The 26758-nt window shown below is 49.2% G+C and overlaps 1 protein-coding gene across 2 annotated transcripts in view; it reads left to right on the top strand.

Moving 5' to 3' along the window:
• nek11 (NIMA-related kinase 11) overlaps nt 1–26758 on the top strand; it is a 388331-nt gene that overhangs the window by 59692 nt on the left and 301881 nt on the right. For both annotated transcript variants that reach the window (XM_070879780.1, XM_070879781.1), the window contains one exon: nt 25241–25406. In XM_070879780.1, the coding sequence (XP_070735881.1) occupies nt 25241–25406 (166 nt within the window). The remainder of the gene's footprint in view (nt 1–25240; nt 25407–26758) is intronic.

Genomic DNA, 26758 nt, shown 5'->3' with positions numbered 1-26758 from the left:
CATTTTATTTCCCTCTGTCTCCCTGCATAGGTTCCCATTCCCCTGCCATATTAGTTTAACCCCTCCCCAACAGCACTAGCACACACTCCCCCTAGGACATTGGTTCCGGTCCTGCCCAGGTGCAGACTGTCCGGTTTGTACTGGTCCCACCTCCCCCAGACTCGGTTCCAATGTCTCAGGAATTTGAATCCCTCCCTTCTGCACCACCCCTCAAACCACGTATTCATCTGCGCTATCCTGTGATTCCTACTCTGACTAGCACGTGGCACTGGTAGCAATCCTTAGATTCCTACATTTGAGGTCCTACTTTTTAATTTAGCTCCTCGATCCCTAAATTCGTCTCGTAGGACCTCGTAAGAATATATTGAACTGGGTTTTAGGTGTTTCTGTTTTCGGGGCGAAAACGGAGGTGGGGCGGGAAAGTTACCGGCCGAGACTAGTTTGCCCTTTGGTCAGTAATTTTTCCCATCTGGGCCCTGCCTCAGGGGGCGCAGTGCGAAGGGAGGCGTTGTACAACTTTTGGCGTTGTACAAATGGGAATCTCGCGAACTCACATCTCGGGTCGTGTGCACTACGAGAGAGGCCTGGGGGAGGTGGGGACCGTAAAAAAACCCCCACAACAACATTCCCAAAACATTGCCCACGCCACCACAACACAAATTGCTAAAAACATTAAAAGCGCAAACACTCACACTTACCGGCACCGCACTTTACCGTCCTCACCGCTGCCAACGCGGCTGGATATATCTGTCAAATACACATAACTCACAAATTACTAGCACTCTTGTTTTTGCAGCCTCCCTCCTTTCCTCCGATATTCAAAATGGCGTCCGTAGCGCCGACCTCTGTGTGGAAAGCCCGGGAAAAGCAACTATTCCCCGGCAATGTTGTCGGCGAGCGATCAGCCCGGCGTTGTGCCGAAAGTTAGACTGGGCGATGTGTGGGGCGATCAGCTCGGCGACGTGAGCCGAAAGTGAGGGGGATAATTTTTCGGCGATGTTCCAGCCTGAATTTCCACTTTTTTGTCAAATTGGGCGATGAAAGGCCGTTTTGGGCGCTATATGGGCGCTATATGGGCGCTATATGGGCGATATATGGGCACTATATGGGCGATATATGGGCGCTATATGGGCGCTATACGGGCGATATATGGGTGATATGCGGGGGCTATATGGGCGATATATGGGCGATATATGAGCGCTATATGGGGGATATATGGGCAATATATGGGCGCTATATGGGGGATATATGGCCGCTATATGGGCGCTATATGGGGGATATATGGCCGCTATATGGGGAATATATGGCCGCTATATGGGCGATATATGGGGGATATATGGCCGCTATATGGGCGCTATATGGGGGATATATGGCCGCTATATGGGGAATATATGGCCGCTATATGGGTGATATATGGGTGATATATGGGGGATATGTGGGCGATATATATGGGCGATATATGGGCGATATATGGGCAATATATGGGCGGTATATAGGTGCTATATGGGCGATATATGGGCGATATAGAGATGAGGGTGGAGACGTGGTGCGTCGGCGAGAGGCTCGGGAGGTGTGTGGAGGGGCGGAGCTTGTGCAGCTACAGGGAAAAGGCAAAAAAGTAGAAAGAAATCGAAAGGTGACGTCACAGCCAAGGGGGTAAGTGATTGGCTGGTGATTGGTGAGTATTTTTTTTTTTTCTTTCTTTATCAGTAAGTAATATTTAGCATTGTTGTTGCCAACTTAAATGTATCTAAGGGTTAAGTCTTGGCAGGAGAGCTCGGACATGTATTATGCTCCTCCTGTACTATGTGGGAAGTCCGGGACGCTTCCGGTGTCCCTGACGACTACGTGTGCGGGAAGTGTATCCGCTTGCAGCTCCTGACGGACCGTATTGCGGCACTGGAGCTGCGGGTGGATTCACTTTGGAGCATGCACGATGCTGAGAATGACGTGAATAGCACGTTTAGCGAGTTGGTCACACTGCAGGTAAAGGGTACTCAGGCAGATAGTAAATGAGTGACCAGCAGGAAGAGCAGTGCAAGGAAGGTAGTACAGGGGTCCCCTGCGGTCATCCCCCTGCAAAATAGATGCGCCGCTTTGGGTACTGTTGAGGGGGATGACTCATCAGGGGAGGGCAGCAGCAGCCAAGTTCATGGCACCGTGGCTGGCTCTGCTGCACAGGAGGGCAGGAAAAAGAGTGGGAGAGCTATAGTGATAGGGGATTCAATTATAAGGGGAAGAGATAGGCATTTCTGCTGCTGCAACTGAGAATCCAAGATGGTATGTTGCCTCCCTGGTGCAATGGTCAAGGATGTCTCGGAGCGGGTGCAGGACATTCTGAAAAGGGAGGGTGAACAGCCAGTTATCGTGGTACACATAGGTACCAACGATATAGGTAAAAAACGGGATGAGGTCCTACGAGACGAATTTAGGGAACTAGGAGCTAAATTAAAAAGTAGGACCTCAAAAGTAGTAATCTCAGGATTGCTACCAGTGCTACGTACTAGTCAGAGTAGGAATCGGAGGATAGCTCAGATGAATACGTGGCTTGAGGAGTGGTGCAGAAGGGAGGGATTCAAATTCCTGGGGCATTGGAACCGGTTCTGGGGGAGGTGGGACCAGTACAAACCGGACGGTCTACACCTGGGCAGGACCGGAACCAATGTCCTAGGGGGAGTGTTTGCTAGTGCTGTTGGGGAGGAGTTAAACTAATATGGCAGGGGCATGGGAACCTATGCAGGGAGGCAGAGGGAAATAAAAGGAAGACAGAGGCAAAAGATAGAAAGGAGAATAGTAAAAGTGGAGGGCAGAGAATTCCAAGGCCAAAAACAAAAAGGGCCACATTACAGCAAAATTCTAAAGAGGCAAGGTGTGTTAAAAAGGCAAGCCTGAAGGCTCTGTGCCTCAATACGAGGAGTATTCGGAATAAGGTGGACGAATTAACTGCGCAGATAGCAGTTAACGGATATGATGTAATTGGCATCACAGACATAGCTCCAGGATGACCAAGGCTGGGAACTCAACATCCAGTGGTATTCAACATTTAGGAAGGATAGACAGAGAGGAAAAGGAGGCGGGGTGGCGTTGCTGGTCAAAGAGAAAATTAATGCAATAGTAAGGAAGGACATTAGCCGGGATGACGTGGAATCAGTATGGGTGGAGCTGTGGAATACCCAAAGGGCAGAAAACGCTGGTGGGAGTTGTGTACAGGCCACCAAACAGTAGTAGTGCGGTTGGGGAAAGCATAAAACAAGAAATAAGGGATATGTGCAACAAAGGTACAGCAGGTATAATGCGCGACTTTAATTTACATATAGATTGGGTGAACCAAACTGGTAGCAATGTAGTAGAGGAGGATTTCCTGGAGTGTATTAGTGATGGTTTACTTGACCAATATGTGGAGGAACCGACTAGAGAGCTGGCCATCCAAGACTGGGTGATGTGTAATGAGAAGGGACTAATTGGCAATCTTGTTGTGCGAGGCCCCTTGGGGAAGAGTGACCATAATATGGTAGAATTCTTTATTAAGATTGAGAGTGACATAATTAATTCGGAAACTAGGGTCCTGAACTTAAGGAAAGCTAACTTCGATGGCATGAGGCGTGAATTGGCTAGAATAGACTGGCAAATTATACTTAAAGGGTTGACGGTGGATTGGCAATGGCAAACATTTATAGATCATATGGATGAACTTCAACAGTTGTACATACCTGTCTGGAGTAAAAATAAAACAGCGAAAGTGGCTCAACTGTGGCTAACAAGGGAAATTAAGGATGGTGTTAGATCCAAGGAAGAGGCATATAAATTGGCCAGAAAAAGTAGCAAACCTGAGGACAGGGAGAAATTTAGAATTCAGCAGAGGAGGACAAAGGGTTTAATTAGGAGAGGGAAAATAGAGTATGAGAGGAAGCTTGCCAGGAACATAAAAACTGACTGCAAAAGCTTCGATAGGTATGTGAAGAGAAAAAGATTGTTGAAAACAAATGTAGGTCCCTTGCAGTTGGACTCAGGTGAATTAATAATGGGGAGCAAAGAAATGGCAGACCAACTGAACAAATACTTTGGTTCTGTCTTCACGAAGGAAGACACAAATGACCTTCCGGATGTACTAGGGGACCGAAGGTCTAGTGAGAAGGAGGAATTGAAGGATATCCTTATTAGGTGGGAAATTGTGTCAGGGAAATTGATGGGATTGAAGGCCGATAAATACCCAGGGCCTGATTGTCTGCATCCCAGAGTACTTAAGGAGGTAGCCCTAGAAATAGTGGATGCATTGGTAATCATTTTCCAACAGTCACACCTCTGGATCAGTTCCTATGGACTGGAGGGTAGCTAATGTAACACCACTTTTAAAAAAGAGGGAGAGAGAAAACGAGTAATTATAAACGGGTTGGCCTGACATCAGTAGTGGGGAAAATGTTGGAATCTATTATTAAGGATGAAATAGCAGCGCATTTGGAAAGTGGTGACAGGATCTGTTCAAGTCAGCATGAATTTATGAAAGGGAAATCATGCTTGACCAATCTTCTGTAATTTTCTGAGGATGTAACTAGTAGAGAGGACAAGGGAGAACCAGTGGATGTGATGTATTTGGACTTTCAAAAGGCCTTTGACAAGGTACCACATAAGAGATTGGTGTGCAAAATCAAAGCACATGGTATTGGGGGTAATATACTGACGTGGATAGAGAATTGGTTGGCAGGCATAAGAACATAAGAATTAGGAACAGGAGTAGGCCATCTAGCCCCTCGAGCCTGCTCCGCCATTCAACAAGATCATGGCTGATCTGGCCGTGGACTCAGCTCCACTTACCCGCCCGCTCCCCATAACCCTTAATTCCCTTATTGGTTAAAAATCTATCTATCTGTGATTTGAATACATTCAATGAGCTAGCCTCAACTGCTTCCTTGGGCAGAGAATTCCACAGATTCTCAATCCTCTGGGAGAAGAAATTCCTTCTCAACTCGGTTTTAAATTGGCTCCCCCGTATTTTGAGGCTGTGCTCCCTAGTTCTAGTCTCCCCGAACAGTGGAAACAACCTCTCTGCCTCTATCTTGTCTAACCCTTTCATTATTTTAAATGTTTCTATAAGATCACCCCTCATCCTTCTGAACTCCAATGAGTAAAGACCCAGTCTACTCAATCTATCATCATAAGGTAACCCCCTCATCTCCGGAATCAGCCTAGTGAATCATCTCTGTACCCCCTCCAAGGCTAGTATATCCTTCCTTAAGTAAGGTGACCAAAACTGCACGCAGTACTCCAGGTGCGGCCTCACCAATACCCTGTACAGTTGCAGCAGGACCTCCCTGCTTTCGTACTCCATCCCTCTCGCAATGAAGGCCAACATTCCATTCGCCTTCCTGATTACCTGCTGCACCTGCAAACTAACTTTTTGAGATTCATGCATCTCCTGGCACTCACGCATCCTCCGCAGGTCAGCGGGATCCTCTACCGCGAGGAGCACGTCATCGGCGTAAGCCGAGAGGACGACCTCTTCTTGTGCATGAAACATCAAAAAGAGTTTCATGCACAAGGAGAGGTCGTCCTCTCGGCTTACGCCGATGACGTGCTCCTCGCGGTAGAGGATCCCGCTGACCTGCGGAGGATGCGTGAGTGCCAGGAGATTTACTCGGCCGTGTCCTCCGCCTGGATCAACTGGGAGAAATGTTCTGGACTCCTGGTGGGTCAGTGGCGGGTGGACTCCCTGCCGGAGGAGCTCAGGCCTTTTGCCTGGAGCACGACCCATCTCCTCTATCTGGGAGTCTACCTTAGCCCCGACGAGGGAGCCTGGCCAGCGAACTGGCAGGAGCTGGAGGCCAAAGTCGCCGCTCGCCTAGGGCGCTGGACAGGACTGCTCCGAGTGCTGTCCTACAGGGATCGAGCGCTAGTCATAAACCAGCTGGTGGCCGCAATGTTGTGGTACCGGCTGGTCACTTTGACCCCTCCCCCTGCGTTTGTCGCCAAGATACAGAAGAAGCTGGTGGACTTCTTCTGGAACAACAGGAAGCACTGGGTCTCTGCTGCGGTCTTGAGTCTCCCGCTTGAGGAGGGCGGTCAGTCGTTGGTGTGCGTCAGCGCCCAGCTCGCGACTTTCCGTCTTCAGACCCTGCAGAGATACCTTTACGTCGAGCCCCCTCCTAGGTGGTGCGCTCTGGCGACGTATTTTTTCCGCCAGCAGCGCGACCTCAACTACGACACGCAGCTCCTGTTTGTGAACTTGGGGGGTGTCAGGACCGCCGTCCGGGAGCTGCCTGTCTTTTTCAGGGACCTCATCAGGGTCTGGAACAAAGTCTCCACCAAGCGCAGCTCTCCGCCGGCTGGAGTGGCGGCTGTCCTGCAGGAGCCGCTGCTCGGGAATCCGTACCTCCACGACCGAGGTTTTATGTGGCGGTCGGAAGAGAGGGCTGTGGCTGGTGAGGTGACCAGGGTCAGGGACCTGCTCGATGGCGGAGGAGCGGGCTGGATGGCGGCAGGCACGCTGGCGCGGCGCCTAAATTCAGCCGACGTCCGCCACGCGGCCGAAGCCATCGAGTCGCTAAAAACAGCTTTGGGCCCTGACTCCGTTAGGTGCATCGAGGAGGCTCAAGCACGTAGGGAGATCCCATCCGAACTGACCCCCGTCCGGACGGAATTCCTCATTGGCGCCAAACCCCGGAACCTCCCTCGGGGGCCGGCGCCTCACAACTTGAGCCGCCTCGGGGAAATCCCCTCCGTGCCTTTCAGTTCCGCGCGGAGGGGTTTCCTGTACGGGCTGCTCCTGCACACCCTCAACTTTGCCATCCTCGCCGGCCGTCCGGACACGCCATGGAGTACCATCTTGCCGTCCGGAGGAGGCGGGGGTCCCCGATGGAGGGCACTCTACGCAGGGGTCCTCCCACTATTCATCGGGGACTTGGCCTGGAGGGTGGTGCACGGAGCAGTGCCGTGCAATAAATTGTTAAGCCGGTTCACGGACTCCCAGGCCGCCTGCAATTTCTGCGGTCTGGAGGAGTCCGTGTTCCATGTTTTTATTGAGTGCACAAGGTTGCAGCCCCTGTTCCATTATTTGAAGGGGCTGCTCCTGAAATTCTGGCTGCACTTCAGTCCCACTCTCCTGATCTTTGGGCACCCTGTGCGGAGGGGAGCGGGTAGGTCCGAGGGCCTCCTCTTAGGACTGCTCCTGGGCACGGCCAAGGGAGCCATCAGCCGGTCCAGGCAGCGGGCGGTCGAGGGGGTCGTTCAACCTGACTGCCTGCCTCTCTTCCGCTCTTACATCCGGTCCAGGGTGTCCTTGGAGATGGAGCACGCGGTGTCCACCGGTACGCTCGCGGCCTTCCGCGAGAGGTGGGCACCGGAGGGACTGGAGTGCATCATCACGCCCGGCAACCAAATTTTAATTTGATTTTACGTTTTAAAGTTTAATTTGTTTTAATTGCCGGTGCTTTTAGTGTCCCCCTCCCCTTTTATAGGGGGCACTAGAAAAAGGAAAATTTGATTTTAGTGCCCCAAAAAAAACCCAAAAAAAGGAAAAAAAGAGTGCCTTGAAAATGTCTGGTGTGTCATCCAGGGCGGGTGGCACCGATTAATGTTTTTGTCTTGCAAGTAAACTCCAAAAAGAGTTTCATGCACAAGGACCCCCAGGTCCCTCTGCACTGCAGCATGTTGTAATTTCTCCCCATTTAAATAACATTGCCTTTTACTGTGTTTTTTTCCAAGGTGGATGACCTCACATTTTCCGACATTCTATTCCATCTGCCAAACCTTAGCCCATTCGCTTAACCTATCTAAATCTCTTTGCAGCCTCTCTGTATCCTCTACACAACCCGCTTTCCCACTAATCTTTGTGTCATCTGCAAATTTTATTACACTACACTCTGTCCCCTCTTCCAGGTCATCTATGTATATTGTAAACAGTTGTGGTCCCAGCACCGATCCCTGTGGCACACCACTAACTACCGATTGCCAACCTGAAAAGGACCCATTTATCCCGACTCTCTGCTTTCTGTTAGTTAACCAATTCTCTATCCATGCTAATACATTTCCTCTGACTCCGCGTACCTTTATCTTCTGCAGTAACCTTTTGTGTGGCACCTTATCGAATGCCTTTTGGAAATCCAAATACACCACATCCATCGGTACACCTCTATCCACCATGCTCGTTATATCCTCAAAGAATTCCAGTAAATTAGTTAAACATGATTTCCCCTTCATGAATCCATGTTGCGTCTGCTTGATTGCACTATTCCTATCTAGCTGTCCCGCTATTTCTTCCTTAATTATAGCTTCAAGCATTTTCCCCACTACAGATGTTAAACTAACCGGCCTATAGTTCCCTGCCTGTTGTCTGCCCCCTTTTTTAAACAGAGGCGTTACATTAGCTGCTTTCCAATCCGATGGTACCTCCCCAGAGTCCAGAGAATTTTGGTAGATTATAACAAATACATCTGCTATAACTTCCGCCATCTCTTTTAATACCCTGGGATGCATTTCATCAGGACCAGGGGACTTGTCTACCTTGAGTCCCATTAGCCTGTCCAGCAGTACCTCCCTAGTGATAGTGATTGTCTCAAGGTCCTCCCTTCCCACATTCCCGTGACCAGCAATTTTTGGCAGGAAGCAGAGAGTCGGGATAAACGGATCCTTTTCAGAATGGGAGGCAGTAACTAGTGGAGTACCGCAGGGCTCAGTGCTGGGACCCCAGCTCTGCACAATATACATTAATGATTTGGATGAAGGAATTGAGGGTAATATCTCCAAGTTTGCAGATGACACTAAACTGGGTGGCGGTATGAGATGTGAGGAGGATGCCAAGAGGCTGCAGGGTGATTTGGACAGGTTAGGAGAGTGGGCAAATGCATGGCAGATGCAGTATAATGTGAATAAATGTGAGGTTATCCACTTTGGTGGCAAAAACACGAAGGCAGAATATTATCTGAATGGCGGCAGATTAGGAAAAGGGAGGTGCAACGAGACCTGGGTGTCATGGTTCATCAGTCATTGAAAGTTAGCATGTCGGTACAGCAGGCGGTGAAGAAGGCAAATGGCATGCTGGCCTTCATAGGTAGGGGATTTGAGTATAGGAGCAGGGAGGTCTTACTGCAGTTGTACAGGGCCTTGGTGAGGCCTCACCTGGAATATTGTGTTCAGTTTTGGTCTCCTAATCTAAGGAAGGACGTTCTTGCTATTGAGGGAGTGCAGCGAAGGTTCACCAGACTGATTCCAGGGATGGCTGGACTGACATATGAGGAGAGACTGGATCAACTGGGCCTTTATACACTGGTGTTTGGAAGGATGAGAGGGGATCTCATAGAAACATATAAGATTCTGAAGAGATGGGACAGGTTAGATGCGGGAAGAATGTACCACATCAACTGGTTCTCCCTTGTCCACTTTACTGGAAACATCCTCAAAAAATTCCAGAAGATTTGTCAAGCATGATTTCGCTTTCACAAATCCATGCTGACTTGGACCTATCATGTCACCTCTTTCCAAATGCGCTGCTATGACATCCTTAATAATTGATTCCATCATTTTACCCACTATAGATGTCACACTGACCGGTCTATAATTCCCTGTTTTCTCTCTCCCTCCTTTTTTAAAAAGTGGGGTTACATTGGCTACCCTCCACTCCATAGGAACTGATCCAGAGTCAATGGAATGTTGGAAAATGACTGTCAATGCATCCGCTATTTCCAAGGCCACCTCCTTAAGTACTTTGGGATGCAGTCCATCAGGCCCTGGGGATTTATCGGCCTTCAATCCCATCAATTTCCCCAACACAATTTCCCGACTAATAAGGATTTCCCTCAGTTCCTCCTTCTTACTAGACTCTCTAACCCCTTTTATATCCGTAAGGTTATTTGTGTCCTCCTTAGTGAATACCAAACCAAAGTACTTGTTCAATTGGTCTGCCATTTCTTTGTTCCCAGTTATGACTTCCCCTGATTCTGACTGCAGGGGACCTACGTTTGTCTTTACTAACCTTTTTCTCTTTACATATCTATAGAAGCTTTTGTATTCCGTCTTAATGTTCCCTGCAAGCTTCTTCTCGTACTCTATTTTCCCTGCCCTCATCAAACCCTTTGTCCTCCTCTGCTGAGTTCTAAATTTCTCCCAGTCCCCGGGTTCGCTGATATTTCTGGCCAATTTGTATGCCACTTCCTTGGCTTTAATACTATCCCTGATTTCCCTTGATAGCCACGATTGAGCCACCTTCCCTTTTTTATTTTTACGCCAGACAGGGATATATAATTGTTGTAGTTCATCCATGCCGCCTCTAAATATCTGCCATTGCCCATCCACTGTCAACCTCTTAAGTATCATTCGCCAATCTATCCTAGCCAATTCATGCCTCATACCTTCAAAGTTACCCTTGTTTAAGTTCTGGACCATGGTCTCTGAATTAACTGTTTCATTCTCCATCCTCATGTAGAATTCCACCGTATTATGGTCACTCTTCCCCAAGGGGCCTCGCACAATGAGATTGCTAATTAATCCTCTCTCATTACACAACAATCAGTCTAAGATGGCCTCCCCCCTAGTTGGTTCCCTGACATATTGGTTTAGAAAACCATCCCTTATGCACTCCAGGAAATCCTCCTCCACCGTATTGTTTCCAGTTTGGTTTGCCCAATCTATATGCGTACGAAAGTCACCCATGATAACTGCTGCACCTTTATTGCATGCACCCCTAATTTCCTGTTTGATGCCCTCACCAACATCACTACTACTGTTTGGAGGTCTGTACACAACTCCCACTAGCGTTTTCTGCCCCTTGGTATTCCGTAGCTCCACCCATACCGATTTCACATCATCCAAGCTAATGTCTTTCCTTACAATTGCATTAATTTCCTCTTTAACCAGCAACGCCACCCCGCCTCCTTTTCCTTTCTGTCTATCCTTCCTAAATGTTGAATACCCTTGGATGTTGAGTTCCCAGCCTTGGTCACCCTGGAGCCATGTCTCCGTGATGCCAACCACATCGTATCCGTTAACTGCTATCTGCACAGTTAATTCGTCCACCTTATTCCGAATACTCCTCGCATTGAGGCACAGAGCCTTCAGGCTTGCCTTTTTAACGCACTTAGACCCTTTAGAATTTTGCTGCAAAGTGGCCCTTTTTGTTTTTTGCCTTGGGTTTCTCTGGCCTCCACTTTTATTCATCTCCTTTCTGTCTATTGCTTCTGTCTCAATTTTGTTTCCCTCTGTCTCCCTGCATTGGTTCCCGTCTCCCTGCATTGGTTCCCATCCCCCTGCCATATTAGTTTAACTCCTCCCCAACAGCACTAGCAAACAGTCCTCCTCGGACATTGGTTCCGGTCCTGCCCAGGTGCAGACCGTCCGGTTTGTACTGGTCCCACCTCCCCCAGAACCGGTTCCAATGCCCCAGGAATTTAAATCCCTCCCTGCTGCACCACTGCTCAAGCCACGTATTCATCTGAGCTATCCTGCGATTCCTACTCTGACTAGCACGTGGCACTGGTAGCAATCCCGAGATTACCACTTTTGAGGTCCTACTTTTTAATTTAGCTCCTAGCTCCTTAAATTCGTGTCATAGGACCTCATCCCATTTTTTTACCTATATCTTTGGTACCAATGTGCACCACAACAACTGGCTGTTCACCCTCCCTTTTCGGAATGTCCTGCACCCGCTCCGAGATATCCTTGACCCTTGCACCAGGGAGGCAACATACCATCCTGGAATCTTGGTTGCGGCCGCAGAAACGCCTGTCTATTCCCCTTACAATTGAATCCCCTATGACTGTCGCTCTCCCGCTCTTTTTCCTGCCCTCCTGTGCAGCAGAGCCACCCACGGTGCCATGAACCTGGCTGCTGCTGCCCTCCCCTGATGAGTCATCCCCCTCAACAGTACCCAAAGCAGGGATCCCTGCACTACCTTCCTTGCACTGCTCTTCCTGTTGGTCTTCCATTCCCTATCTGGCTGTGGACCCTTTACCTGCGGTAAGACCAACTCACTAAACGTGCTATTCATGTCATTCTCAGCATCGTGGATGCTCGAGTGAATCCACCTTCAGCTCCAATTCCGCAACGCGGTCCGTCAGGAGCTGGAGGCGGATACACTTCCTGCACACGTAGTCATCAGGGACACCGGAGGAGCATAACACGTGTCCGAACTCTCCTTCCACGACTTAACCCTTCGATTAACTTAAATTGGCAACAACAGTGCTTCAAGTTACTCACTGATATAGAAGAGAAAAAAGAAAAACTACTTACCAGTCAAGCCCGTGTGGTGGCTGATGTGCAACGGCCACCACACGTTAAAAAAATCCACACACAGGCATCTTCCACCCCCTCAATTGTAGTTCAGGACTGGAACATTGGGTCCTTCATTGAAACATCTGTGAATTCTTGTGGAAGCAAGTCATCCTCGTTCGAGGGACTGCCTATGATGATGATGCTCAACAGCACTGCTTCCAACAGTAAAAGTGTCGTTGAATCCGACCCGACAAAGGACACAAACTACTGTCAGTCCGTCAAAATCCTGATCGGGAAGGGTTTTCATCGTGTCATTTTGCCTTAGACAGGGAATGGGAACCAAACACATTAAACCGAGGCCCCATCTGCTCTCCCGGGTGGACGTAAAAGATCCCACTGCATTATTTCAAAGATCTTATTGAAACTTATAAGATAATGAGGAGGCACGACAAGGTGGATGCAGTGAGGATGTTTCCACTCATAGGGGAAACTAGAACTAGGGGACATAGTCTCAGAATAAGGGGCTGCCCATTTAAAACTGAGATGAGGAGGAATTTCTTCTCTCAGAGGGTTGTAAATCTTTGGAATTCTCTGCCCCAGAGAGCTGTGCAGGCTGGGTCATTGAATATATTTACGGTGGAGATATACAGATTTTTGAGCGATAAGGGAGTCAAGGGTTATGGGGATCGGGCAGGGAAGTGGAGCCGAGTCCATGATCAGATCAGCCATGGTCGTATTAAATGGCGGAGCGGGCTCGAGGGGCCGAATGGCCGACTCCTGCTCCTATTTCTTATGTTCTTGTTAAGAGCAACGGCGTTATCCCCGGTGTCCTGGGGCCAATATTTATCCCTCAGAGAACATCACTGAAACAGATTATCCAGTCATCGTCACAGTGCTGTTTGTGGGAGCTTGCTGTGCACAAATTGAGTTGGGCTGGGGGGAAGGATAGATTGCAGGCGGGGTGACTCCACCCACCTTCTGGTAGCCAATGGGAGGAGCGTTGCGGCCTGGATCCCTGGGAGTCGGTCGCTTGACTTTGACGGTCGTGTGTGAGGAAATTTTGATACCGCAATACAGAGGGGCCGGCAATACCTGGGAAAAAAGCTTATGTGAAATAAGATAAATGAGTGGTGTGAGAGGGGGGAGAAAACATGTCCTCTCTTCAGTGTACAATTAGTAAACAGGCTTGCTGCTCTGCTGCTCTCTCTGCCAAATCTTGCGTGCACATTTGCTGTTGTGTGGCACATTCATTGACAGACAACCGGGTAAAATAATCTCACCAATTTAAATGCTCCTGGCACAGAGAAAGTGCTGTGTTGGACAGCGCAACATTGTAATGTGACAGTTGCGTCATTTTCCCATTTGCTCACTCGATCCTACTCCTTTTAGATCATTTTGCTCCAGGTTTGACAGCTCAGATATGGAGGCTTGTTCCAGTCTCCCTTCAGTTCTCCATTGGAGCCGTGTTACACGGGTTTCATCTGTCAATTCACGTGCGACAAAGCAAGAATTTGAACAGCAACATCAGTGTATCAGCCGTGGCCCAGTGGGCAGCACCCACGTGCTAGTCAGAGTAGGAATCGCAGGATAGCTCAGATGAATACGTGGCTTGAGGAGTGGTGCAGAAGGGAGGGATTCAAATTCCTGGGACATTGGAACCGGTTCTGGGGGAGGTGGGACCAGTACAAACCGGACGGTCTGCACCTGGGCAGGACCGGAACCAATGTCCCAGGGGAAGCGTTTTCTAGTGCTGTTGGGGAGGAGTTAAACTAACATGGCAGGGGGATGGGAACCTATGCAGGGAGACAGAGGGAAATAAAATGGAGGCAGAAGCAAAAGATAGAAAGGAGAATAGTAAAAGTGGAGGGCAGAGAAACCCAAGGCAAAAAACAAAAAGAGCCACATTACAGCAAAATTCTAAAGGGGCAAAGTGTGTTAAAAAGACAAGCCTGAAGGCTCTGTGCCTCAGTGCGAGGAGTATTCAGAATAAGGTGGACGAATTAACTGCGCAGATAGCAGTTAACGGATATGATGTAATTGGCATCACAGAGACATGGCTCCAGGGTAACCAAGGCTGGAACTCAACATCCAGGGGTATTCAGCATGCAGAAAGGATAAACAGAAAGGAAAAGGAGGTGGGGCGGCGTTGCTGGTTAAAGAGGAAATTAATGCAATAGTAAGGAAGGACATTAGCTTGGATGATGTGGAATCGGTATGGGTGGAGCTGCGGAATACCAAAGGGCAGAAAACGCTAGTGGGAGTTGTGTACAGACCACCAAACAGTAGTAGTGAGGTTGTGGACAGCATCAAACAAGAAATAAGGGATGTGTGCAATAAAGCTACAGCAGTTATCATGGGTGACTTTAATCTACATATTGATTGGGCTAACCAAACTGGTAGCAATGCGGTGGAGGAGGATTTCCTGGAGTGTATTAGGGATGGTTTTCTAGACCAATATAGAGGAACCAACTAGAGAGCTGGCCAAGCTAGACTGGGTGATGTGTAATGAGAAGGGACTAATTAGCAATCTTGTTGTGCAAGGCCCCTTGGGGAAGAGTGACCATAATATGGTAGAATTCTTTATTAAGATGGAGAGTGACATAATTAATTCGGAAACTAGGGTCCTGAACTTAAGGAAAGGTAACTTCGACGGTATGAGGCGTGAATTGGCTAGAATAGACTGGCAAATGATACTTAAAGGGTTGACGGTGGATAAGCAATGGCAAACATTTAAAGATCACATGGATGAACTTCAACAATTGTACATCCCTGTCTGGAGTAAAAATAAAACGGGGAAAGTGGCTCAACCGTGGCTAAAAAGGGAAATTAAGGATAGTGTTAAAATCAAGGAAGAGGCATATAAATTGGCCAGAAAAAGCAACAAACCTGAGGACTGGGAGAAATTTTGAATTCAGCAGAGGAGGACTGAGGGTTTAATTAAGAGGGGGAAAATAGAGTATGAGAGGAAGCTTGCAGGGAACATTAAAAAAGGGAGCAAAAGCTTCTATAAATATGTGAAGAGAAAAAGATTAGTGAAGACAAACGTAGGTCCCTTGTAGTCGGATTCAGGTGAATTTATAATGGGGAACAAAGAAATGGCAGACCAATTGAACAAATACTTCGGTTCTGTCTTCATGAAGGAAGACACAAATAACCTTCCGAATGTACTAGGGGTCAGTGGGTCTAGTGAGAAAGAGGAACTGAAGGGTATTCTTATTAGGCGGGAAATTGTGTTAGGTAAATTGATGGGATTGAAGGCCGATAAATCCCCGGGGCCTGATAGTCTACATCCCAGAGTACTTAAGGAAATGGCCCTAGAAATAGTCGATGCATTGGTGATCATTTTCCAACAGTCTATCGACTCTGGATCAGTTCCTATGGACTGGAGGGTAGCTAATGCAACACCACTTTTAAAAAAAGGAGGGAGAGAGAAAACGGGTAATTATAGACTGGTTAGCCTGACATCAGCAGTGGGGAAAATGTTGGAATCAATCATTAAGGATGAAATAGCAGCGCATTTGGAAAGCAGTGACAGGATCGGTCCAAGTCAGCATGGATTTATGAAGGGAAAATCATGCTTTACGAATTTTCTGGAATTTTTTGAGGATGTAACTAGCAGAGTGGACAAGGGAGAACCAGTGGATGTGGCGCATTTGGACCTTCAAAAGGATTTTGACAAGGTCCCGCACAAGAGATTGGTGTGTAAAATCAAAGCACATGGTATTGGGGGTAATGTACTGACGTGGATAGAGAACTGGTTGGCAGACAGGAAGCAGAGAGTCGGGATAAACGGGTCCTTTTCAGAATGGCAGGCAGTGACTAGTGGAGTGCCGCAGGGCTCCGTGCTGGGACTCCAGCTCTTTACAATATACATTAACGATTTAGATGAAGGTATTGAGTGTAATATATCCGAGTTTGCAGATGACACTAAACTAGGTGGCGGTGTGAGCTGTGAGGAGGACACTAAGAGGCTGCAGGGTGATTTGGACAGGTTAGGTGAGTGAGCAAATGCATGGCAGATGCAGTATAATGTGGATAAATGTGAGGTTATCCATTTTGGGGGCAAAAACACGAAGGCAGAATATTATCTGAATGGCGGCAGATTAGGAAAAGGGGAGGTGCAGCGAGACCTGGGTGTCATGGTTCATCAGTCATTGAAAGTTGGCATGCAGGTACAGCAGGCGGTGAAGAAGGCAAATGGTATGTTGGCCTTCATAGCGAAGGGATTTGAGTATCGGAGCAGGGAGATCTTACTGCAGTTGTACAGGGCCTTGGTGAGGCCTCACCTGGAATATTGTGTTCAGTTTTGATTTCCTAATCTGAGGAATGACATTCTTGCTATTGAGGGAGTGTAGCGAAGGTTCACCAGACTGATTCCAGGGATGGCTGGACTGACATATGAGGAGAGACTGGATCAACTGGACCTTTATTCACTGGAGTTTAGAAGGATGAGATGGGAACTCATAGAAACGTGTAAAATTCTGACGGGACTGGACAGGTTAGGTGGAGGAAGAATGTTCCCGATGTTGGGGGAAGTCCAGAACCAGGGGACAGTCTTAGGATAAGGGGTAGGCCATTTAGGACTGAGATGAGGAGAAACTTCTTCGCTCAGAGAGTTGTTAACCTGTGGAATTCTCTACTGCAGAGAGTTGTTGATGCCAGTTCATTGGATATATTCAAGAGGGAGTTAGATATGGCCCTTATGGCTAAAGAGATCAAGGGGTATGGAGAGAAAGCAGGAAAGGGGTACTGAGGGAATGATCAGCCATGATCTTATTGAATGGCGGTGCAGGCTCGAATGTCCGAATGGCCTGCTCCTGCACCTATTTTCTCTGTTTCTATGTTTCTCTCTCGCCTCTGAGTCAGAAGGTTGTGGGTTCAAATCCCACTCCAGGGGCTCGAGCACCAAATTCTAGGCTGACGCTCCCAGTGTGGTGCTGAGGGAGTGCCGCACTGTCGGAGGGGCAGTACTGAGGGAGTGCTGCACTGTCGGAGGGGTAGCACTGAGGGAGCTCTGCACTGTCTGAGATGCCAGTCTTTGCCTGGCCTTAAACCAAGACCCCGTCCGTTCTCTCAGGTGGATGTAAAAGATCCCACGGCATTATTTTGAAGAAGAGCAGGGGAGTTCTCCCCGGTGTCCTGGGGCCAATATTTATCCCTCAATCAACATCACTAAAATAGGTTATCTGGTTATTTTCACATTGCTGTTTGCGGGAGCTTGCTGTGCGAGTTTCCTACATTACAAACAGTGACTACACTTCAAAAGTACTTCATTGGCTGTGAAGCGCTTTGGGACGTCTGGTGGCCGTGAAAGGCGCCACAGAAATGCAAGTTTTTCTTATTTTTCTTTGACGAACCCCGACTACTTGTAAATGTGGGGGGAGGGTGGGGGGGGGGCGGCGGTTAGAAAAAACATTAGATGTGTGAGCAAAAATTAGACAGTCAATGACCTCTTCCAGCAACACTAACCCAACCGCAAGAAAATTGAGCCTGACCTCTGAACTGCAAGTAACCTTGGCACTACACAAGTGCCAGGCAATGACTATGTCCAACAAGCGAGAGTCTAACCACCGCCCCTTGACATTCAACGGCATTACCATTGCCGAATCCCCCAACATCAACATCCTGGGGGTCACCATTGACCAGAAACTTAACTGGACCAGCCACATAAATACTGTGGCTACAAGAGCGGGTCAGAGGCTGGGTATTGTGCAGTGAGTCTCTCACCTCCTGACTCCCCAAAGTCTCTCCCCCATCTACAAGGCACAAGTCAGGAGTGTGATGGAACACTCTCCACTTGCCTGGATGAGTTACAGCTCCAACAACACTCGAGAAGCTCGACACCATCCAGGATAAAGCTGCCGCTTGATCGGCCCCCCATCCCCCACCTTCAACATTCACTCCCTCCACCACCGGCGCACCGTGGCTGCAGTGTGCACCATCTACAAGATGCAGAAGTTTAGAAAGTTCATAAGAGGTCCTGTACTACTGGGCTGACACTATACTTGGAGTGAACACCCACCCAACTGTGCTGGGCTGGCTCGATTGTTTCAGCACGCACTTGAAATTGTTGGTATTGATGTAAAATTCCAATGATTGCAGCCTTTATATTTTTCCTTCTCTCGGGATTAACCTTCTCTTTCGTAAAGTCCAAACTGCGAGAGTTCAAAATCTCAGCACAGACTTTAATGCTTCAGTGTGTGCTGCTGGTCAATCAGGGGCCGGAATTGACCAGTTGTGCGCCTCCCGTTACCTCCAGGGGGCGCAAAGTGTTTTCACCGGAGGGAGGGGGAGGGGTGGGCTGGAGAGGAGGGGAGGGGAGCGGTGAGGGAGGGTTAAGGGGGGGGCGGGGGAAGAGGTGGAGGGAGGGTGGAGGAGGGGGAGGGGTGGGCGATGAGTGTTCGCGGAGGCACGAATCCAGTCGCGCCGTGGGTCATTGCGCCTCTGGCGATGCTGTCATCGCCGTGCGCACCCACTCCTTCTCGCCCCGCGGCGGAAATTGGGCCGCGCTCGGTGAGGCCGTCGCGGGCGATGTCAGCGCCAGCCTCGCGGGTCGCGGAACTGGGGGCCGCACTCCGCTCGCGGGGCGAGAGAGAGAGGGGAGGCGCACTGCTCCGCGAGCAGCTTTTGGTCAGGTGGGCAGAACAGTGGCAAATGGAATTCAATCTGGAGAAGTGTGAGGTAATGCATTTGGGGAGGGCTAGCAAGGCAAGGGAATACACATTACACTGAGAAGTGTAAAGGAACAAAGGGATCTTGGAGGGCAGGTCCACAGATCCCTGAAGATAGCAGGCCAGGTAGATAAGGTGGTTGAGAAGGCATACGGAATACTTGCCTTTATTAGTCGAGGCATAGAATACAAGAGCAGGGGGGGTTATGCTTGAACTGTATAAAACACTGGTTAGGCCACAGCTGGAGTACTGCGTGCAGTTCTGGTCACCGCATTACAGGAAATATGTGATTGCACTGGAGAGGGTGCAGAGGAGATTTACGAGGATGTTGCCGGGACTGGAGAATTTTAGCTATGAGGACAGATTGGATAGGCTGGGGTTTGTTTTCATTCGAACAGAGGAGGCTGAGGGGAGACCTCGTTGAGGTGTATAAAATTATGAGGGGCCTAGATAGAATGGATAGGAAGGACCTATTTCCCTTAGCAGAGGGGTCAACAACCAGGGGGCATAGATTTAAAGTAATTGGGGGGAGGTTTAGAGGGGATTTGAGGGGAAATGTCTTCACCCAGAGGGTGGTGGGGGTCTGGAACTCACGGCCTGAAAGGGTGGTAGAGGCAGAAACCCTCACCACATTTAAAAAGTACTTGGAAGTACACTTGAAGTGCCGTAACCTACAGGGCTACGGACCGAGAGCTGGAAAGTGCTGGATAGCTCTTGGTCGGCCGGCAGGGACATGATGGGCCGAATGGCCTCCTTCTGTGCTGTAAATTTCTATGATTCTATGATTTAAAAAAAATACAGCCCGGCGGTCGGGCCGCTGATTCCGCGGGGTCCGTGCCGCGGTGGTGCGGCCTGGCACTCCTGTCTCTGTGCCGGGCTGAGGCCACGGCACCCCCACATCCCCTGTGGCCCAGTGGCGGCCCCTCGCCCCCACTGCAGAGCTCGCAGCGACCCTCCCCTTTACCGGAAGGGGAGCGGCCTCGAACTGTGTCAGCACGACACGGAGAGGCCGCGTAGCTCTCCGACGCACGTCCGCAATCCCGCCCGAGAGACAGCGCAGCGCGCCACACTGCACTCCACTTCCCCTCGGCGGTGGGGTTGGGGGGGGGTGGCGCTGATCCCGCGGGACAGTACCCCCCTAAACGGGGTGGTACCCAATCTCTAGGCCTTACCGTCTGCAGACGCTAATGCGAGATCATTCATCAGCACAGACTCTCTGGACCTGTGCTTAAAGCCCACACTGCGATATGTAAGCGCACTAGGTCCGTGCAGCAGAGCTGGTCTCCAGTCGTCCTGGTTAACCCTTGCCACTGGACCAAGACCTCGCTCTGTCAAGCCCGTGTGGTGGCTGGTGTGCAACGGTCACCCCACGTTAAAAAAATCCACCCACAGGACATCTTCCACCCTTCAGGATGTAGTTCGGAATCTGGAATATTAGGTCCTTCATTGAAACACCTGTGAACTCATCCCTTTTCGGCGTGGAAGCAAGTCATCCTCGCTTCGAGGGACTGCCTATGATGATGATGATGATGATGATGATATTCAGGATGACAAGTCAGTGACTGGGTGAACCCCCATTATAGCAGAAAATGACTGGACTTGGGAAACTAGTCATTCTGTAATGAGGCCATAGCCTGTATGCTTGATGGGTTGGCAGGTAATAACACAGCATTCGGGTCAATCCACAATGATTCAACAATTGATAGATAGATTTTTAATGATAGATAGATTTTTAACCAACAAGGGAATTAAGGGTTATGGGGAGCGGGCGGGTAAGTGGAGCTGAGTCCACGGCCAGATCAGCCATGATCTTGTTGAATGGCGGAGCAGGCTCGAGGGGCTAGATGGCCTACTCCTGTTCCTAATTCTTATGTTCTTATGTTGTTATATTTTGGCCAGATATGATCTCCAAGTGCGTTGATTGTGTTTAGTGTTGAAATGAATTCAGATCCCCTCGTGTACAAGGCTGCTAGAAGTAAACCAGCCTGAAAATGCTTCCTCCAACGCATTTAGAAGTCCTTTTGCTCCACCATCGGTGGCCGTGCCTTCAGCTGCCTGGGCCCCAAGCTCTGGAACTCCCTCTCTAAACCTCTCCGTCCCTCTACCTCTCCTTCCTCCTTTAAGACGCTCCTTAAAACCGACCTCTTTGACCAAGCATCTACCGTAATTTCTTCTTATGTGGCTCGGGTGTCAAATTTATGTTTTGTCTTATAACACTGCTGTGAAGCGCCTTGGGATGTTTCACTAGGTTAAAGGTGCTATATAAATGTAAGTTGTTGTTGTTGTTGATGAAGCTCTGTTGGGACAATTCATTATCTCTTTCTCATCAAGTATGTCATCAATACATGCACAGTAAATGAAATGGAACAGTGAAATGTATTTTGGGGATTGAAGGTGAATAAGACACATGATTTAACGTGCTGAGGAGGAGGTTTATTTTCTGCATCGTAACTCTTTGAAACAATAACAACTTGTATTTATATAGCGCCTTTAACGTAGTAAAATGTCCCAAGGCGCTTCACAGGAGCGATTATCAAACAAAATATTACACCGAGCCACATAAGGAGAAATTATCGCAAGTGAAAGAGGTCGGTTTTAAGGAGCGTTTTGAAGGAGGAAAGAGAGGTAGAGAGGCGGAGAGGTTTAGGGAGGGAGTTCCAGAGCTTGGGGCCCAGGCAACAGAAGGCACGGCCACCGATGGTGGAGCGATTATTATCAGGGATGCTCAAGGGGGCAGAATTATAGGAGCGCAGACATCTCGGGGGGTTTTGGGACTGGAGGAGATTACAGAGATAGGGAGGGGCGAGGCCATGGAGGGATTTGTAAACCAGGATGAGAATTTTGAAATCGAGATGTTGCTTAACCGGGAGCCAATATAGGTCAGCGAGCACAGTGGGTGATGGGTGAGTGGGACTCGGTGTGAGTTAGGACACGGGACAGCGAGCACAGGGGGTGATGGGTGAGTGGGACTTGGTGCGAGTTAGGACACGGGTCAGCGAGCACAGTGGGTGATGGGTGAGCGGGACTTGGTGTGAGTTAGGACAAGGGGCAGCGAGCACAGGGGGTGATGGGTGAGCGGGACTTGGTGTGAGTTAGGACAAGGGGCAGCGAGCACAGTGGGTGAAGGGTGAGCGGGACTCAATGCGATTAGCACCAACACGACATGAGCACAGCAATTTTTGAAAGTTGCAAAAAGCCATTTAGTGCAACAAGGCAGTTCCAACTCATCCATCAGCAAATGCCAACTTTGGTAAACAGAAATAACGTAACTCGATGCTGGTGGCAGAGTAATGTGACTGTGTTTCTCACTTTTATTTCCAATCCTTCATTATTTTCTTCTCCCTTTCCTTACTATCGATGATTAATTTAGCCGCCCTATCTCTCCCCCATTAACTGGGCCCTTAGTATTTTTTAACTAAAAGTGCACTTTGTTCCAACCTAAGCTCTAAAAAGCATAAACGTTCACGTTCTTAGGGGGGGGAAGTTTGGTCGCCCCTCCAACAGTGCGGCGCTCCCGCTGTACTGTCCCTCCGACAGTGCAGCGCTTCCTTAGAACTGCCCCTCCGACAGTGCAGCGTTTCTTCAGTACTGCCCCTCCGACAGTGCAGCGCTCCCTCAGTACTGCCCCTCCGACAGTGCAGCACTCTCTCAGTACTGCCCCTCCGACAGTGCAGCACTCCCTCAGTACTGCCCCTCCGACAGTGCAGCACTCCCTCAGTACTGCCCCTCCGACAGTGCAGCGCTCCCTCAGTACTGCCTCTCCGACAGTGCAGCGCTCCCTCAGTACTGCCCCTCCGACAGTGCAGCACTCCCTCAGTATTGCCTCTCCGACTGTGCAGCACTCCCTCAGTACTGCCCCTCCGACAGTGCAGCACTCCCTCAGTACTGCCCCTCCGACAGTGCAGCACTCCCTCAGTACTGCCCCTCCGACAGTGCAGCGCTCCCTCAGTACTGCCTCTCCGACAGTGCAGCGCTCCCTCAGTACTGCCCCTCCGACAGTGCAGCACTCTCTCAGTACTGCCCCTCCGACAGTGCAGCACTCCCTCAGTACTGCCCCTCCGACAGTGCAGCACTCCCTCAGTACTGCCCCTCCGACAGTGCAGCGCTCCCTCAGTATTGCCTCTCCGACTGCGCAGCACTCCCTCAGTACTGCCCCTCCGACAGTGCAGTACTCCCTCAGTACTGCACTGGGAGTGTCAGCCTAGATTTTTGTGCTCGAGTCCCTGGAGTGGGACTTGAACCCACAGCCCTCTGACTCCGAGGCGAGTGTGCTGCCCACTGAGCCACGGCTGACACAACTGAAAGAATGAAATACCCAGGAAGAAATGCAATATTTAGTAAGGAGAAAGATGAAGTGATTCCAGATATGAAGACCAAGGAATTTTGGAATTTTCTTGAGATGAACTAAATATTGTGAACTGTGAATACGTGGGGCTGAATCTTGCCGGGGACGAGCTGTGAAGGCGGTGGGGGGGGGGGGGGGGCGGAGGAGGGCAGAGGAGGGCAGAGTTTGTGTCGTGAAACCCAGAAGTTTGGGTTTCTCCGCATGTCGTGGAGTTTTTTTGTATGTTTGTTTTAATAGGGTTCAAAATAAACTTACCTTAATGGACAGGGTTTTTCATTCAAAAATTAGTTATAAAATGTAATTTGTCTAATAAATAAATGGGCAAATGCATGGCAGATGAAGTACAATGTGGATAAATGTGAGGTTATCCACTTTGGTGGTAAAAACAGAGAGACAGACTATTATCTGAATGGTGACAGATTAGGAAAAGGGGAGGTGCAAAGAGACCTGGGTGTCATGGTACATCAGTCATTGAAGGTTGGCATGCAGGTGCAGCAGGCAGTTAAGAAAACAAATGGCATGTTGACCTTCATAGCGAGGGGATTTGAGTACAGGGGCAGGGAGGTGTTACTACAGTTGTACAGGGCCTTGGTGAGGCCACACCTGAGTATTGTGTGCAGTTTTGGTCTCCTAACTTGAGGAAGGACATTCTTGCTATTGAGGGAGTGCAGCGAAGGTTCACCAGACTGATTCCCGGGATGGCGAGACTGACCTATCAAGAAAGACTGGATCAACTGGGCTTATATGCACTGGAGTTCAGAAGAATGAGAGGGGATCTCATAGAAACGTTTAAAATTCTGATGGGTTTAGACAGGTTAGATGCAGGAAGAATGTTCCCGATGTTGGGGAAGTCCAGAACCAGGGGTCACAGTCTAAGGATAAGGGGTAAGCCATTTAGGACCGAGATGAGGAGAAACTTCTTCACCCAGAGAGTGGTGAACCTGTGGAATTCTCGACCACAGAAAGTTGTTGAGGCCAATTCACGAAATATATTCAAAAAGGAGTTAGATGTAGTCCTTACTACTAGGGGGATCAAGGGGTATGGCGAGAAAGCAGGAATGGGGTACTGAAGTTGCATGTTCAGCCATGAACTCACTGAATGGTGGTGCAGGCTAGAAGGGCTGAATGGCCTACTCCTGCACCTATTTTCTATGTTTCTATGTTTCTATTTCTATCTTTCAAAACTCTTACACTGGTAAAAGCAGACCCAAAGGTTGCTTCTACCGGGTGTAAGCATTTGTCGGACGTTCACTGGGCAGGAGTTGGGCAAATAGCCCAAATCTCCGCCCGCGAAGATTCTTCTCCCGGGGACGTGTTGGACATTTCGACAGATCGTAATGACGGTTCTCGGTGCATGCACTTTGCGCGCCTAAACCCGAAACTTGCGGGGCCTCTTCGGCCGCGCATTGTACGCTCCCCGAGAGGCCGCAACTTACGGCCTCATAACATAAAAAGAGGCACTGGAGAGGGTGCACAGAAGATTTACAAGGATAATCCCAGAAATGCGAGGGTATAAATTTCAGGAAAGGATGAACAGGCTGGGTCTCTTTTCTCTTGAAAAAAAGAAGGTTGAGGGGTGACCTAATAGATAGTCTTTAAATGAGGAAAGGTTTTGATCGAGTGGATCCAGAGAGAATGTTTCCACTTGTGGGGAAGGGCATAACTAGAGGCCATCAATATAAGATAGTCACCCAGAAATCCAATGGGGAATTCAGGAGAAACCTCTTTACCCAGAGAGTGGTGAGAATGTGGAACTCGCTGCCACAGGGAGGGGTTGAGGCGAATAGTATCGATGTATTTAAGGGGAGGTTAGACAAGCATATGGGGGAGAAGGGAATAGAGGGTTATGCTGATAGATTTAGATGGGGAAAGACGGGAGGAGACTCGAGTGGAGCATAAACGCCGGCATGGACTGGTTGGGCCCAATGGTCTGTTTCTGGGCTGTATATCCTGTGTAATCCTGTGTAGTGCATTGCTTTGCAAAAAAAAAATAATTTGTACTCTTTCTTTCATTCCTTGTTTGTAGGAAGGTGTTAAAGGAGATATCGGTTGGCGATCTGGAACCCAATGAAACGGTGGAGGCCAATTTGGAGGCACAGCTGCTGTCAAAGCTTGACCATCCGGCCATAGTTAAATTCTACAGCAGCTTTGTTGAGCAGTATAGTTTCTGCATCATTACGGAGTACTGTGAGGTGAGCACTCCCTGGAGCACCGGAGTCAAAACATTCCAACCCCTCCAACCAGCTCCAGCCGCTTTCATTTAGAAAATAATCTGTTGCCGCTTGTAAAGTGGTATATTTCCTGTATTCATTCGGATAATAATATTTTTTTTCCCATTTGTTCCTGGGATGTGGGCGTCGCTGGCAAGGCCGGTATTTATTGCCCATCCCTAATTGCCCCTTGAGAAGGTGGTGGTGAGCTGCCTTCTTGAACCGCTGCAGTCCGTGTGGTGAAGGTGCTCCCACAGTGCTGTTAGGGAGGGAGTTCCAGGATTGTGACCCAGCGACGATGAAGGAACGGCCGATATATTTCCAAGTCAGGATGGTGTGTGACTGGGAGGGGAACGTGGAGGTGGTGGTGTTCCCATACGCCTGCTGCCCTTGTCCTTCTAGGGGGTAGAGGTCGCGGGTTTGGGAGGTGCTGTCAAAGAAGCCTTGGCGAGTTGCTGCAGTGCATCTTGTAGATGGTACACACTGCAGCCACGGTGCGCTGGTGGTGGAGGGAGTGAGTGTTGAAGGTGGTGGATGGGGGGCCGATCAAGCGGGCTGCTTTGTCCTGGATGGTGTCGAGCTTCTCGAGTGTTGTTGGAGCTGCAACTCATCCAGGCAAGTGGAGAGTATTCCATCACACTCCTAACTTGTGCCTTGTAGATGGTGGAAAGGCTTTGGGGAGTCAGGAGATGAGACACTGGCCACAGAATACCCAGCCTCTGACCTGCTCTTGTTGCCACAGTATTTATGTGGCTGGTCCAGTTAAGTTTCTGGTTAATGGTGACCCCCAGGATGTTGACACTGTGGAATTCGCTGATGGTAATGCTGTTGAATGTCATGGGGAGGTGATTAGACCCTCGCTTCTTACAATCTTATCGAGTTTGAACTGGAACTTTGGATTCCGATGAATGATTGAACTACATCTTTCTCCATTTTCTTTGGAACAGAGGAAGCTGAGGGAAGACTTAACTGAGGTGTATAAAATTATGAGAGGCTTGGATAGAGTGGATAGGAAGGACCTGTTTCCCTTGGCAGAGGCGTTCAAGAACCAGGTGGCATAGATTTAAAGTAATTGGTAGAAGTTTAGAGGGAATTTGTGGGGAAATTTCTTCACCCAGAGGGTGGTGGGGGTCTGGAACTCAATGCCTGAAAGGGTAGTAGAGGCAGAAACCCTCATGACATTTAAAAGATATATGCATGTGCACTTAAAGTGCCGTAACCTACAGGGCTACGGACCGAGAGCTGGACAGTGGGATTCGGCTGGATGGCTCTTGGTCGGCCGGCGCGGACATGATGGGCCGAAATGGCCTCCTTCCGTGCTGTAAATTTCTACG

This window comes from Pristiophorus japonicus, chromosome 5 (assembly GCF_044704955.1).
Source record: "Pristiophorus japonicus isolate sPriJap1 chromosome 5, sPriJap1.hap1, whole genome shotgun sequence".
Taxonomy (NCBI): domain Eukaryota; kingdom Metazoa; phylum Chordata; class Chondrichthyes; family Pristiophoridae; genus Pristiophorus; species Pristiophorus japonicus.
Note: the sequence above shows the minus strand (reverse complement) of the source record. Positions and strands in the feature narration are given on the sequence as shown.